Genomic DNA, 14,794 nt, shown 5'->3' on the forward strand with positions numbered 1-14,794 from the left:
AAGACTGTCATTTCTGAGAAGGCTGCTGTTTGATTTTTCTGGTGTGTATTGGAATCCTTTTATATGGACAATTTTGGTGCCCAACGTGAAGTAAAAGACATTTCCAGAGCTGTCCCATTGGACTCTGTCTCTTGCAGTTTGAACTCTCGTCATTATAAGCACTGATCCTTATAAGCATGCCTATAAATATTCATACATTAGTCCTGCAAAGAAGACTTGAGCAGCAAGGGAAATATTAAACTGTTACCTTGTTTCATGGAATTCTTTAATTTTTAGAATTTGACAAACATGAGGAAGAACTAATGCATTTTTCATGTACTCCAGGAAGCCAGAAGATTTCAGAACATTGATAAATCATGGCAGAGAATTATGCAGAGAGCCCATGAAACATCAAACATTGTGCAGTGCTGTGTTGGAGATGAGACTTTGGCACAGCTATTACCACATTTGCTGGAACAATTGGAAATCTGTCAGAAATCACTGACTGGGTATTTGGAAAAAAAACGGTTAATATTTCCAAGATTTTTTTTTGTATCTGACCCTGCTCTTCTGGAAATCCTTGGTCAAGCATCTGATTCCCACACTATTCAGGTACAAGTAATAAGGCAATAATGTTCTTATGGTCAATATTAGTAAGTGAGGACCATGGAGGATTTTGTTATTTAGTTGAGAGAATTTCTTTCACTTCTGGAAAGATTTATAGAATCTTCTAATACAGGATTTAAAGGCAAAGTAAGAATGCCATATCAGATCAGTTTATGGAGCTTTTTTTTTCTGATTCTGTTGTAGGCACATTTATTAAGTTTGTTTGACAATGTTAACCGAGTGGGATTTCATGAAAAAAACTACGACCAGATTTTATTGTTTGAATCTCAAGAAGGAGAACAGGTCAATATTATTGAACCAGTTTTAGCTCAGGTAATGGAATTATATATTGCAGTTTTTCATGACTTGATTTAAAGTAGATTTATGTTTTAGAGACCAACAGTATCACATTATGCTTTTATTTGACTAGCTGAATGAAAACCTTCCAATGTGAACAGCAAGAGCAAAGGCCAGAAAGGACAGGATATTCGTGTCATTTTGTAACGATGACTTTACCTGTTTTCTCGGCAGTACTGATGTGAAGTGCCAAATCCATCACATATCTCTAGAAGGGCAGTGGAGCAGAAGGAGGAGAGGAATCTTTTAAAGAATAGAGAATAAAAAAGAGGGAAATGGGAGTACGAAGGACTGGAAAAAAAGTCGCGTAGGGCTTTTTCTCCTTGTGAATTATTCATAAACTAATTCTTTAAAAGTACTTTCTTGTTTATTTCAGGGCAATGTGGAATTCTGGTTAGGTCAGCTGCTGAATGGGATTAGGAAAACAGTCCACACCATCATTAGACAGGCATCAATGGCCATTAGCGATTCAGGATTTAAGCTGTATGACTTTCAGGCAATGTTTCCTGCACAAATAGGACTTCTGGGAATTCAAATGATCTGGACCAGAGATGCAGAGAATGCACTGAACAGTACCAAAACAGACAAAAAGGTAGTATTTAATGAATCTTTGGGGATTAATTAAAAGCATTGTTTGGAACAGTGCATATTGTGAAAAGTTAAAAGTAACGTGTAGGAAAAAGCACAAAATACTAGTTAAGTAACCAAAATAACAAATAAACTAACAAGAAAACAGAATGATAAAAAATGTGTTAAGAGGTCACACCTCTGCATCATCCCGCAGCACATGCTTTAGAATTGTTCCTAATCCTGTGATTTTCTCTATTGTTCTGTCAGCGTGGTCATCTTGGGAATGGACAATTTCTCAGTTTGGGAATATAGAGAATCTTACCTATTACTTTCCCAAAATCAAATTTGGAAAGAAATAAGAGCTCCCAAAATTTGGGGAAGTAACTCTGTTCATGGGCATTGGTCTACTGTAACAAAGTGTATTAGATTCTTTTTTTAGGGAAGGGAAAGAACAGAAGCCATTTGAGGAGGTGCTGGTTTAATCTCAAACACGTAGAGAAGATACTGTTAACACCAAGGTGTTATTACTAATACTGAATCTATGAAGGAGGAAGGAGAGGATGTGAACTAAAGGGTTGCAAATTACCATTAATCAAGAATATACAGTGAGACTGGACTAAGAACTAGTAACACCATCCTACCATAAAAGTAAATGCAGGGAAACGGTACCATGCTGTACTTTGATACTGAATGAAAACAAAGACTCTAGACTATGGAGAAGACCAGTTAGTGCTACACTTTCTGCATTGTACAAAGTTTAAAAGGGGCATAGACCTGCTTTTAGTCCACTCCAGTTCATGTACTAACTAGACACAAAGATTCTTTTGCATTAGCTAGAAAACAACTTTTGGTTTTTGGGGATGAACTGGGGCGGGGCGGGGGGGGGCAGGGAGGTTGTTTAGTTCTCTGTTAGTTTTCCAGTGTTTTTAGCATTTTTTTCTCAGCAAACAATGTGAGCTTTAGGCTTTGCATATATTTACACAAAGCTAGTGTGATTGTTCTCTCACACATTTGGAACAGGAGTATATATGAGCTGCCCTTTCTGAAACCTCAGCACTTTATAATTTGTTGTGTACCGGGAACATCACTGACAGAGGCTGATGCTGTTTACATAAGTCAGTATTGTATAGTCAGTATTGTATTTTGTGGAATTTTGTGACAGAATCTGGTGCCGCAAAAGAGATTATATTTTAGCATTGGCATCTAAAATTACACTACATTTTCCCCCTCCTCTGGTTAGAGGATGTAATAGATCTCCAGGTTCCTGTTCCCCCTAAAGAGTAGATATTGCTTGGACTGATGCAATATCCAAAATCAGAGACTGATGGTTCTGAAAATATGCAGGGATGCAATCAGCTGAAGATGTAATGTATAGTAGAAGGAGCAACAGTCTTGGAATAAAATCTTATGATGTGACCTAGATATAGTTTTATTGTACTCTGTTGGGCTAAGAATGCATGCAAATCCAAATTTAGGATTCCAAGCCTAATAAATACAAAGCAGATCATAGATGTCATGGGCCCATACGTTTGCAGATGTGTTTTATTTTTTATTCTAAACATTGGAAGAACAAATGATGTTTGTATTAATATGGCTGTTCTTGCTATGTGGAAAAGGTAATGCATACAACAAATCAGAAGTTTTTGGAACTTTTAAATGATTTAATTGACATGACAACACACAATCTGACAAGAATGGAGCGCACAAAATATGAAACTTTAATCACCATTCATGTGCACCAGAAGGATATCTTTGATGATTTGGTAAGTTTTTGAAAACCTTTAAGGGTCTTTCTTTATGGAAGTATTTGCACATATAAAAAAATTATAAAGAAATCTCACAATCTATTCTCTTTGAGTAGCTCTGACGTTAGTGCTGTGATAACAGCATATCAGATTTAGTTTGTTTTCGTATAGATGTCGTGCAGACATAAGGGTGAATTATGTATAGGTATGTTCATAGTTTCAGACTTCAGTTTTTAAAATGGTTGTTGATACCCATCATGCACAAATTCACTGTGAGCAACAGAGTTTAACTTTTAAAATTAAACTATTCTCTCAAATGGAAAATTTAATACATTATTTAATTGAAATGTAAATGGAAAAAAAGTCCCGTTAGTATTGCTATCAATCATGTGATTTCCAGCCCAGCCTATGTGTTGATTTAAGGTAATAGTTATTCAAAGGTTAAAGCGGCAAGGCTCCATATATTTGAAAAGGGTAACAACAATAACCAGAACAGATATTTTCATTTTTTTTATAACTGAGTTGCATCAGACTTCCCTTAGATAAGTATATTGAATACATGAAACTATAATTTAAAAAATGGAAGTAAAATAACTTTCAAAAAGCTTGCATGATGCAAAGGTCAATAATTCAATATTACATTGTTTAATTTATGCATATATGTTAGAAAGATGAAAATTAAGTGTATGTGTAAAGAAAGATAGAAAATCATAAAGAAAAATACTGAAGTTAGAAAGAAAACTGCCAGTTTCTAAGATAGGCATGGGGTTTTATCCTCTGCCTGTAATTTTTAACTTATTTTTGTAATTATTTTCTTAATTGGACATTTTTCATTATCAATTAATTTAATGTCATATTATAATTAAATCACAGAAAATTGGCTAAATTTAAAGGGTCTGTGTGTGAAATAAAAAATCAAGGGCAAGTCCAAAACTGTGGAAAGGATTCCTAATTGGTACATGTAATATTATCCTTTTCTCTCAAAACATTCTATTCCCTGCTAAACATGTCCTTTTGTGATTGAGAGAAAGTAGAGGGAAGTGGCTGAGAATCCAGAACCTCCTCTTCACCTTACACCATGTCTGCAAGGCTAATAACCAGGACTACATATTCTGTACGAGGCCAGTGGTTTTGAGATCAAGTGTCAAAAATAATGAATCAACTTCTATTAATCTGCCACAAATCTAAATATGTGTGTGACAAGTTCATACTGAAAAGTACATCCCAAATGAACAAACACATAGACATGTATACAGTATATTCAAGTGTTGTCCACGATTTAGTATTTCTGTGAGTAATGGCACCAGATACCATGCAGTGTAACCGTTATTGTTAGTTTTTTATGAAGTTTTCCATCACTGTTCTTCGATATCTCTGTATGACACAATTCATAATCTCTGTACACAATTCAGAGGAAAATCAAAGTGGTCAAAAGGTTCAGAGCATGTTGTAGACAGGTTTGAAAAGATAATTCTGGATGTCTTGACTCCTGACAGATTCTGTGCTTGTTCTTCCAGCTCTTGAATTTATGCATAGTAGATTTTTCTCCTGTATGGAATTTAAGATTAATTTGTTATACTGTTTCATTTCTGTATTAATGATTTTTCTTTTCCATTATAGGTCCGTATGAACATTAAATCTCCGTCTGATTTTGAATGGCAAAAACAGTCTCGATTTTATTTTCTTGAAGACTTGGATAAATGCATTATCCAAATCACTGATGTAGAGTTCACCTATTGCAATGAATACTTAGGGTGTACAGACAGGCTTGTTATAACTCCCTTAACTGACAGGTAGTTATAAAAAGAATGCAGTGCATAGTACTGGAGCTAAGACTTAATTCCTTTAACTGTCATGAGTCAGAATTCTTTCTTTGGTTGCACTATAATGCTGCAGTATCACTGGTGAACAGCAGAGGCCAGTGCTTATATATTCAGCTAGCGAAAGCGGGCTCCTCTAGGAGGGGTCTTGAATTCTCTTTGAGTATGTGCTTGAGGTATATGTGCTGTGGTAGGCATTGAAAAACTTACTTGTGCTCAAGATAAATATACCTGAACACCATACACTTCACCAGCCTAAACAGAGTGGATCTAAAAAACAGTATATCGCTGCTTTCAATAAGCTAGCAGTTGCATGAGAGTATGGGATTACAGCAAGTGATTCATGAAGTCACCCTAGAGGAAAAAGCAGTAACTCAGGACATAGCATTGAATAACTAGTGCCAATATGGTTTTAAGCAAGGCCTATGGAGAATTACAGGACTACAAACACAGAAAAAGCTCTGAGGGCAAAACATAAGGAGAACTTTTTATTGCTGGAGTGTTCGTTATACAGCACGGTACAAACTCCATTAGATACATATTTCTCTGAAGTACTTGGTAGTGCTTCAGCTAGGCAAGAGGCAGATGTATTTGCTATGCCAGAGCTTGTTCTTTTAAGTGTGCACAGGAATGTCAAAATACTGTGCATGTTCAGTCATTTGTTGTGTGAAAAATGACTGCAGGCCGTTGAATTAATGTTAGAATTGTCTTTGCACTCTCTGTGCTACTAGATTTTATTTACTAGTGAAATTTCAGATTTTTGCCAATTTCTGAACCAAAATTATGGCCAGTGAGCTATTTTAGAGAGCCAAAACCCTATGCTTGGATACCTGGCTTTTAATAGTAACACACATCTGCCAAATTCTATGTTATGTACCCTACAATTCCTATGCTAGATAGAGATCTGTTTGCAGCAGTAAACATGCAGCTGATTAGTGGGTATGGCAGCACTACCACACAGACAATATTTTGCCCACCGGGAGAGACAGTATCAAGAAGATGATGTCATTCAAAATTTGTTCATGGAATGAAAATGCAACCTAATTGGTTAGGGATTGATTCAAGGTGCTATGTCACACGAGATTGAAAACTAGCACAGGGTGACATTATTGAAGAAAATGAGCCTTTTGAATGAGTTTACACTATAATAACAACAAAAAAAAGAACAGAGGTATCTGTCTTTGGGCAAACCTGGAAGAGCCAAACAGAGCTGCAGGGATTGGTGGCTATCCACTGTCATATATTGAAAGAGTATTTGAAGCAGAGATGTTTTCTGGTGTTGCCATGGGAAACTTGCGTACCTAAGCAGTGTTGCATAAGAACAGATTTTATTCCCCTTATAGGCTTTTTCCATTTTAATATTTTTAATATTGCTATATGGACTTGTATGAGCTCTGACAATTTTCAGGTAATGATATCTTTGCTTTCCATTAATCAACTTGGAGTCATGTGCTGTTTGTCTAATGATTTTGTGTTCGGAAGGATTCCCGAAGCACATGATAAATACACACTGGCAGTAGTACATTACATTAAGATAATGGGACTGAAATTGAGTGCTCCTAAACATCATGTCAGACACAGACCGTGTCATGGCAGATACAAAAAATTAAATGGAAGTTCTATTTAGGACTTGTACTATGTATACGGTTTGTCCTTACCTCATTTTCAGTAGCAGAATTGTTAGGAGTGGTATTTTTTCTGTGTTAACTGAGTGCCTGTTAACTGATTACTGAGTAATAAGGTGCTAAAGCATTATTACTGCTATTATATTAGAATAAGTACCGTGTTATTTTATGGGAAGTGATAGTAGCTGGTATCATTTGGGTTTTTTCAGTGCCCATTTTCTCTCCCCAGATATATTATAAAGCTATTGAGTTTCACAGTGATAAAATGGGCTTACTGGCATTTTGGAGTGTCGTAGGTTAGAACAACAGTCTCCCTACACCCTTCAGTAGTCTCCACACCATCTGGGGAGGCTGAGACTTAAACCTGAGGATGTCAACCCAGGATGGAGGCTGAAGCAGAAGATCATCCTAGGATTCATGGATACCTCCTCTTCTTTCTCCATTGCCCATTACAATCTTCCCTCTCGTCCATTCTCCTCCTGGAACTCAGACACCTCATGTGACTGGCAGCACTGGTCTGGTTTGGCATGCTCGTAGGGAAATGGCAAGAACAGGAGCTGCTTCCAGCCTCTGTGCCTTCCTATTGCCAGAACAGAGAGCCCATCTTGTGTGCTCTGGGGAGAGAGTAGGAGGATGGGAAAAAAGGCAGAAACCCGGTGGGTCTGGGTGCTGCAGAATGAGGCTGAGTCATGCAGGGAGGGCATATGATTAGTGTGAGAAAATCACAATACTACAATATTTTGGTATGCAGCATTTAGAATTGGGCTGTGCGTTTCCTGGGCTGCTGCAGTCGTCGCTGTGCTGGATGCATGCTTTTCTGCAGGTGGAGTAAAGGTGGTACCTGGTAACTCAGCTTCACAGTGTGCGAAGGGGGTGACTGAGGACTTACCACACAGAAGCACACCCATTTCTGCCCCCTTCCCTGTATAATACAGCCGCTGTGGTTACATTAATGGACTTCAAGTAATTAATAGTAGAAAAAGATTAACAGAACTCTCTGTTCTGTCTCTAGGTGTTACATCACTCTGGCACAGGCCCTGGGCATGAGTATGGGTGGTGCACCAGCAGGACCTGCAGGGACAGGGAAAACAGAGACAACTAAAGACATGGGCAAATGCCTGGGAAAGTATGTTGTTGTTTTCAATTGTTCAGACCAAATGGACTACAGAGGACTTGGCCGTATCTATAAAGGTAAGAAATAATCTAGTTTGTTCATTTTAGAGTCAGAAGTTTTTGTCTCTTCACTAGTGAGTTAGCAATGATGAGTAAGGTATTTTCTTCTCTGTTTCCTTTTAATTCCAGATGCTGATCAACTTTTCCTGGTATTTGGTTATTTCTCCTTTTTTTTCCCCTTTTTTCTTCCTGCATGCTTTCCAGTCTTTTTTTATATTCTTAGAGGGTGTTTCCTATCTATGTTTTCTTTTCCCTTTTAATCCTTTATTCCTCTATCCCACCCATCCCAAGGGGGGAGGATATTTAGCCCTCCCTTGCCATTTTTGTATCAAGCAAGACAAACAAATAGGAAGCTCAATGATGTTGTGCAAGGCAGGGAAACATGCAAAGTGGTGCAGTGTCTTATTTTGAACTCTAGAACTTTTTTGAAACCAGGAAAATGAGATAATGGTCAAACTCTGATAACTTTTCATGATAAGCAGAGCTTTGAAGTCAGTTTTGCAAACAGTGATCAGGTGATCCAATATCTGTGGCCTCCATTATGTCTGTTTTCTTGTGTACAGCTACTATTGGTTATATGGACTGGAAGACCACAGAATGCCACCATTTTCTGTGAGTGATGGGCTCTTAAATCTAACACAAGGTATCATAAACATAATTTTCACTGTTGTGATATCTCCTGAAGGTTAGAATATAACCTGGAGATCATTTCTAGTTTTAATTAAGAAGCCAGCAAAGCTGGCCAAGATTTTAATAGAAGTAACTTTTGTCTTTGGCTTCTTATTTAAGAGTTTAAGAGTATCCAATTAAGCTTTTCTAATGGAGGTAGAAAGCCTGAAAGGTATGCCAGGTTTGGATTAAGGTGATATTGTATTTAATTGTGAAAAGATTTTCCAGATTTCTCTCTTATCTCTTCTGTGGTCTTACTGGGTTTGTTTGTGGCTGAGTTAGATCAAGAAGACCAATAGTACGTATTTGGGAAGAACTGAGTTAAAACAGTACTGGTACTGACTTCACTGGACTACTGTTCTTCCTCGTAATCCTTTTGTTCTTTTACAGATATTTTTAGGCCTCATTAAATTGTTAACTTTCTTTAATGACCATATCAAAAAGAGGGAAATGGGAAGAAGTAGAGTAGAGAAAGAAGGGAAAAAAATTATTTAACCAGTTTGACAAGTTTTTCTAATCATGACTCAGAAGTTTTGTAGCTGTCTGTGCATTCTGCAGAATGCCCTGCTTCTCACTAATCGAACACATTAGCTCCATTTATAAGAACGTGAAAATAGATAAGAAAGAAACACTTCCATTCTTGCTTTCTTTGCCTCAGCCAGCCTCCATCCCCTATTCCTCTGAGCCGTGAGCCATGACAGAAGAGATACACTGAGCTTTGAAAAGACACTGGTGTCTCTTAGCTTCTCTCTCCCGCCCCCCCCCCGCCATCCTCTTCATGGGCCCCATGAAGAGCCCACTCTTCTAGCTAGAAGTTCTGCTAATGCCACAAGAATGGGAAGTTTGGTCACAGTCTTCATTTAAAGTATTAGGCAGTCTTATAGCTAGCCTGTTAGCTTTAGCTTTAGCTTTGGTCTTTTTAGGTGAATGCAGGCATTCACTGCCTTGAAGAAGGCTGAAACTGGCTCGGTGCTCCTATGAGCAGTGAGAGCAGAAGACAGGTTTCATAATATCCCATTAAATTATGCTGGCATGTGTGTTAAACTTCCGTAGAAGCTGATTACTTCTGTACTGAATATATTGCGTTATTGTAGTCCTTACCTGAGGTAAATACTGTGTTTATAACCAAGGCCAGATCTTCGCATATCAAGAGAGAAGATAGTTACCTAGTGACCAGGAGCTATGGAAAGCTGCTCATTTATGTAATACCAAACAAACAGAGGAACATTCTAAGCTAGAAACTGAACTAGCTATGCGTGTGAATACCTTCAGTCAAGGTCACAAGTTTCTCAAAGCACCTCATGTAACCCCCAGATCTTTGGGCCAACTTTTAGTTGCATGTCTTTTATCATGCGTGCAGAATTTTAGTGTCCCAAGTTTATTTTACTCATTGGTAATAAACAGAAGAGGGCTGGGACCAGCTAGCTGTCTGACTAAGCATGAATATGCTCATAATGCCAAGCGCAGTCATCTACTGGGTCTCTGCTGTACCTGCAATCATCTGTCCGGAGGAGCGATGTCAGCCTTTGTTTCTCCTTGGAGTGGGTTTGTCTTTGATCTCACCAAGCTGTTGTCTTTTTCCTCTCTGCTCCTTCTGTGAGAATGTTTGTATCTCTTTATGTTACCATCTTTTTTCCTGACTCCTTGGTGATTTCACTTCTTTGTATTAAACTGTTTGTGACTTGTGTCAATTTGGACATCTAGCCTCTGTATCCTTGCTTTGTTTCTGCCTTCTTATGCTGAACACTTTGGTAACTTATCCTTTGTCATTTCAGATTGAGGCAATAGTGGTAACTGCAGCTTGTCATTGCCTTCTTTTAATAAAACTGGGCACAATTTCTGTGTCTAAGAACATGAGCTGAGTTTTAGGGCTCAGCTTTCTTGTCTGTTTTTTTTCTATAAGCTGACCATTTTCCATGTAGTATTGTCATCATATGCAACAAAAGCTAAGTAATACTGTGTAATATGTCCTTGTTATCTGGCTGCCTCATTGAATGGCATGCTGGTATTTGATATGAGTTAGAAAAGATGCTTACAGAACCCAACAAATTGCTGCTCAGGCGACCATGATCCTTGTGACTACTTACCTCAGTCAATTTGCTAGTGGGGTGGCTTACTTCTCAAAGAATTTGCCTGGGATTTAGATAATAGATACAGCTGAATAGAGTGATTTTTTTCAGCATTTATCAGACTGTTGTGTGTCTGGGAGGAAAAGTAAGATTCTGTTCTTACATAAGTCATTGATGATTTCATTTGTGAAGGGCACCAGTTGCTTTGGACTTATTTTCACAACTTGGAAGGGCCTGGCTTGGAATCACAATTTTTATGTTGAGATATCTTTAAGATATCTGGTATTTCTTGAAGAGTGGATATACTGAAGTTGGGGAAGGAAATGAGTTCTTTTTGGTTTATTAGGAGGAGCAAAGTGCATTTAGAGAAAGATTCTTTAATGCATATGAAACCTTTAATGGAAAAGAAAGATGCATGTTTCCAGATTTTTTCTGTAAGGACAATAAGTTTGATCTTCAGAATAAAGCAATAGAAAAATATAATATAATGCATTGTATACTATAAAATTATAATTTAAAGTTCTCCTGGTTGGCTCAGAGCTGAGGTTCTGTCTCCCTGTTTCTCTGTCGTCCTATCTCTTTTGTTTTCCTATGTGACTCCAGCTATTCACAGGCAGATGGTGTAGTCAAGATGTCCAAGGCTTGGACTTTCATCTTTGATAGTTTTGTTTTGGAAATTTGAACCAAAAAGTAGGTTCAGATATAACTGGTCATCTGAATTGGACCAGAGGTAGCCCATGAAAGGGAAGCAAGTGAGAAGCTGAATTTTCAAGTTTTCTGTTATATCAAATTCAGTATTAAAATTGCCCAGGAATAGCAAATCAGGAATACTTCATCACTGTTGCTGAAAAGCGTTGGTGAATACCCTTTAGGAAACCGTTTGTCTGTGGTTGTCAGTAGGTGAGTATAAAAGTCGTGTTTGCTTTGGTTCTGTTTTCTGTAGTTACAGTCAAACAACTCCAGTCTTACCTAAGGTACCTTTTTGTGATTTGATATTTAATGCAATATTTAATGTAAGATTTGATATTTATCTTAATTCAGAACGTGAATAAACAAGTATGGAGCTCTGTAAATTCTTTCAGGACCAACGAGTACCTTGTAGCTTACTGCTTCTGGGCTGCACTTTGACTAGACAGAGTTCTGTTTTAGTGAAATTTGCTTAGAATTATGTCACTGTAGTTCTACCCCTGTGTAAAATCTTAACAGATGTGTCGTTTCAATACAAAAGAGAGTTTATAGCTGCTTTGTCACGATTAATTTCTGCACTGTCACACTATTTTTAGCCAGACCTCCCAGTGCGGAACAGCACATAGGGTGTTATCACCTGGCCTCTTGGGTCACCTGGCAGGACAGGGGTTGTCACAGTACCCTGCAACATACTTCCTTTGTGTGGGGTGCCCTAGTACCTGCAGGGTGGACTGTGGCCACAATGTAGCATTCAAGGGTCAGGCCACCCAGCTGTGCATAGATCATAGGGTCACTGACATGGAAAGGGACATGGCACTGCATTGCAGAGATGCATTTTGAAGTCTTTCTGAGCGGGGAGTAGCTATGCTGTGTGAGTCTTATCTCATGTGAGGACCAGGTTTGTAGGATATCTGTACTGATTGAGGCGGGGGGGGGGAGGTTGTCACATTTCTTAGACATAGTTAAAGATCTCTTTAGTCCTGTCCTTTATTTGCTGCTTTTACTCCATTTCTGTATTTGATTACCATAATATGTTCTGTGTGGGGACAGAAATTAATGCACAGTATGACAGTGCATAACAAAATTGCATTGTCTCTAAGCTGTTTTGCAGCTGACAGTTTGCTTGCTGTGCCTTTGCTTGTGTGTGTGTGGGGGTGTATACATATGTGTGTATTTTCTTTCCTTTTTCTTTTTAAACACCACCAGAATGAAATAATTTTGCAAGAACTGAATTTATTCAAAGCTGTGGGATATTGGCCTTGCCTGAGAGTCAGGTTTCCTAACTCCATGCAGCAGGTGGCATTACAGAACAAGTGATTTTTTTTTTTTCCTTTCCCAAGGAAAAATTGTGTAGTTAGAACTGAACCTCACCATTCTATAGAGAAAATAATTTCAAAATCCTTTAATATATAGATAGTAAGTGTAAGAGACAATAGTATATGGAACAAAGTTTCTTTGTTAAAGAATATCCTGCTTTAGGGTTTTTCCTTGTTGCATCCCAAAGAGTAGATATTGATGTTTAATAAACAAAGTAGAAAAACCACTTTTTTTTTTGTTTTTTTAGAATGGATCCTAGTAGTCGTATAACACATGTAACAAAAGGGGCCAAATACATTTGAAAAATCTCTGCAAGAATTTTTTATCAGCAAGATATGGAGCAGCAAGAATGGGGCAGCTTCATGAGAGAAGACAAGCCAGGAGCCCAGAGTGACCACCACACAGGCAGGGGCAGGGACTTCACTGAGCAGGGTACAGTCCCACAGTGCCTGAGCAGGGCAGATTGGTGACAGCTTGTTCCATCAGCTGTCCAGTGACCATCAAACAAGGTGAAATAATAAGCTGGGTCCAGGGTCTGTCTAGGAAGTTCAGTCAGAAACAGCAGGAGGCAGGGCTGGAGGTAAGACTATGGATAGTTCTGGCGTCGTCCAGGAAGTTCAGTCAGCAAGTTAGGATAACAGGAGACAGGGCTGTGCCCAGCCCTACGTGCAGCATAGCTCAGACCTGCCTGAGCTGAAATGGAGCTCCTGGACTGGAGGACAGAGAGTATGGGTAGAAGCCCCAGGTAAGGCTGGTCAGGGCAATTAAGGCCTATTGGTGCATCCAGGGCCCTGATATACATACAAGAGGGAGAACATTAGTTACAGGACTTGCTGCCACACCAGTGAAATCAAGGAACATTCTTCATTTGTTTTTAGACAGAAGGATTGAGTCTTTCATGTTTTAAATTTGGTATCTGTCTATACGATTACTTTGATCTTTGCTTCATTATGGCATTTTGGTATTTGTATACATTACATTTGCTTTTAAATTTTGTAATTAAGTCCATGTGACTTTTTATTCTCTTTAAATTCTTTTCTTTTGGAGTATGTTTTTCCTTATAATATCACAGAAATTAGTTAGAAGCAGTTTAGAAAAAAGGTTACTCTACATATGGAATTGAACTGAATTTCATGGGAGATCTGCAGTATTGCCCTGGCTGAATCAAATCTTAAGGAGCCAGTTTTGGCTGTACTACCACTAGTTTTGATCTGGTGTGACTCCACTAATTTTTGTTGAAGAGTTATTCCAAAATTACATGGGTAAAAAAGACCAATCAATGCAACAATATTAAAATAAGCAGTTAATGGGCATGCAAAAAGGTAAAAAATTAAAGCAAGGATTATTTTCATATTTTTTTCTTTTTTTGCTATCTGCAAAAACTGACAAGTATTGATTTGGCTATGACAGCTGATCACAGTAGAAGACGGGACAGAGTAGAAAAGGGGCAGAGAAGAAGCATAAAAGGGGCCTCAAGGGGATTTGGAGTAAGATGAGAGTTCCTAGAGGAACATTGTAAAGAGCAAGAGAACATCAGACAAGGAACAGTAGAGGGAAGAGAAGAAGGATAATATGAGCAGAACAGGCCAGAGCAAAGACAAGGGAAGAGAAAACATGAAAGAGAAAACAAAACAAAGTGAAGAATTATGTATTAATAGTATTATTATTGATTTTTGAGTACTTTCTCTTCCATTAGCTTAAGTGTTTTAAGGAATTAACATTACACATAAACCACCCCTTGATTTATTTTGCCAGTGCTATAGACGTTGCCATATAAAGTATGGGGATTCGGGGAAGCTCTGGGCATAGTTGTTCAACATTGCAAACTCACAAATGCCTTTTCTTGGACATGTGCTTTATCTGCATTTAGCACTGCCTTCAAATGGCTTAAGCCAAGCTGAGCTCCACCAGTCCAGTGGAGTGAATTGAACATCTCTGAACATTTGTTTGTAGCACCAGTTAAAGTACTGATCCAGGTCCTTGCTGGACCCAGGCAACAGGAAATACTAGTCCAGTGTGGGCTTTGGGAAGGGAGGAGATGGCATCCATGAAGTTCCTGCATAGACTTACTAGCCTTTGTCTTTTGTGAAATGGACGTGGAACAGCAGGGGATTACGTAGCTTTCCCACTACTGCTCTGGAAAGCTGCCACTGTCGACTCTCCTATTTCAATCCTGC

The 14,794-nt window shown here is 38.3% G+C and overlaps 1 protein-coding gene across 1 annotated transcript in view; it reads left to right on the forward strand.

Moving 5' to 3' along the window:
* LOC127012599 (dynein axonemal heavy chain 5-like) overlaps window positions 1-14,794 on the forward strand; it is a 172,072-nt gene that overhangs the window by 51,018 nt on the left and 106,260 nt on the right. Inside the window, 6 exon segments of the mRNA XM_050890811.1 lie at window positions 325-591; window positions 790-918; window positions 1,319-1,534; window positions 3,129-3,275; window positions 4,878-5,050; window positions 7,715-7,893. Coding sequence (XP_050746768.1) covers window positions 325-591; window positions 790-918; window positions 1,319-1,534; window positions 3,129-3,275; window positions 4,878-5,050; window positions 7,715-7,893 — 1,111 coding nt within the window.

Source organism: Gymnogyps californianus, chromosome 2 (assembly GCF_018139145.2).
Source record: "Gymnogyps californianus isolate 813 chromosome 2, ASM1813914v2, whole genome shotgun sequence".
NCBI lineage: Eukaryota > Metazoa > Chordata > Aves > Accipitriformes > Cathartidae > Gymnogyps > Gymnogyps californianus.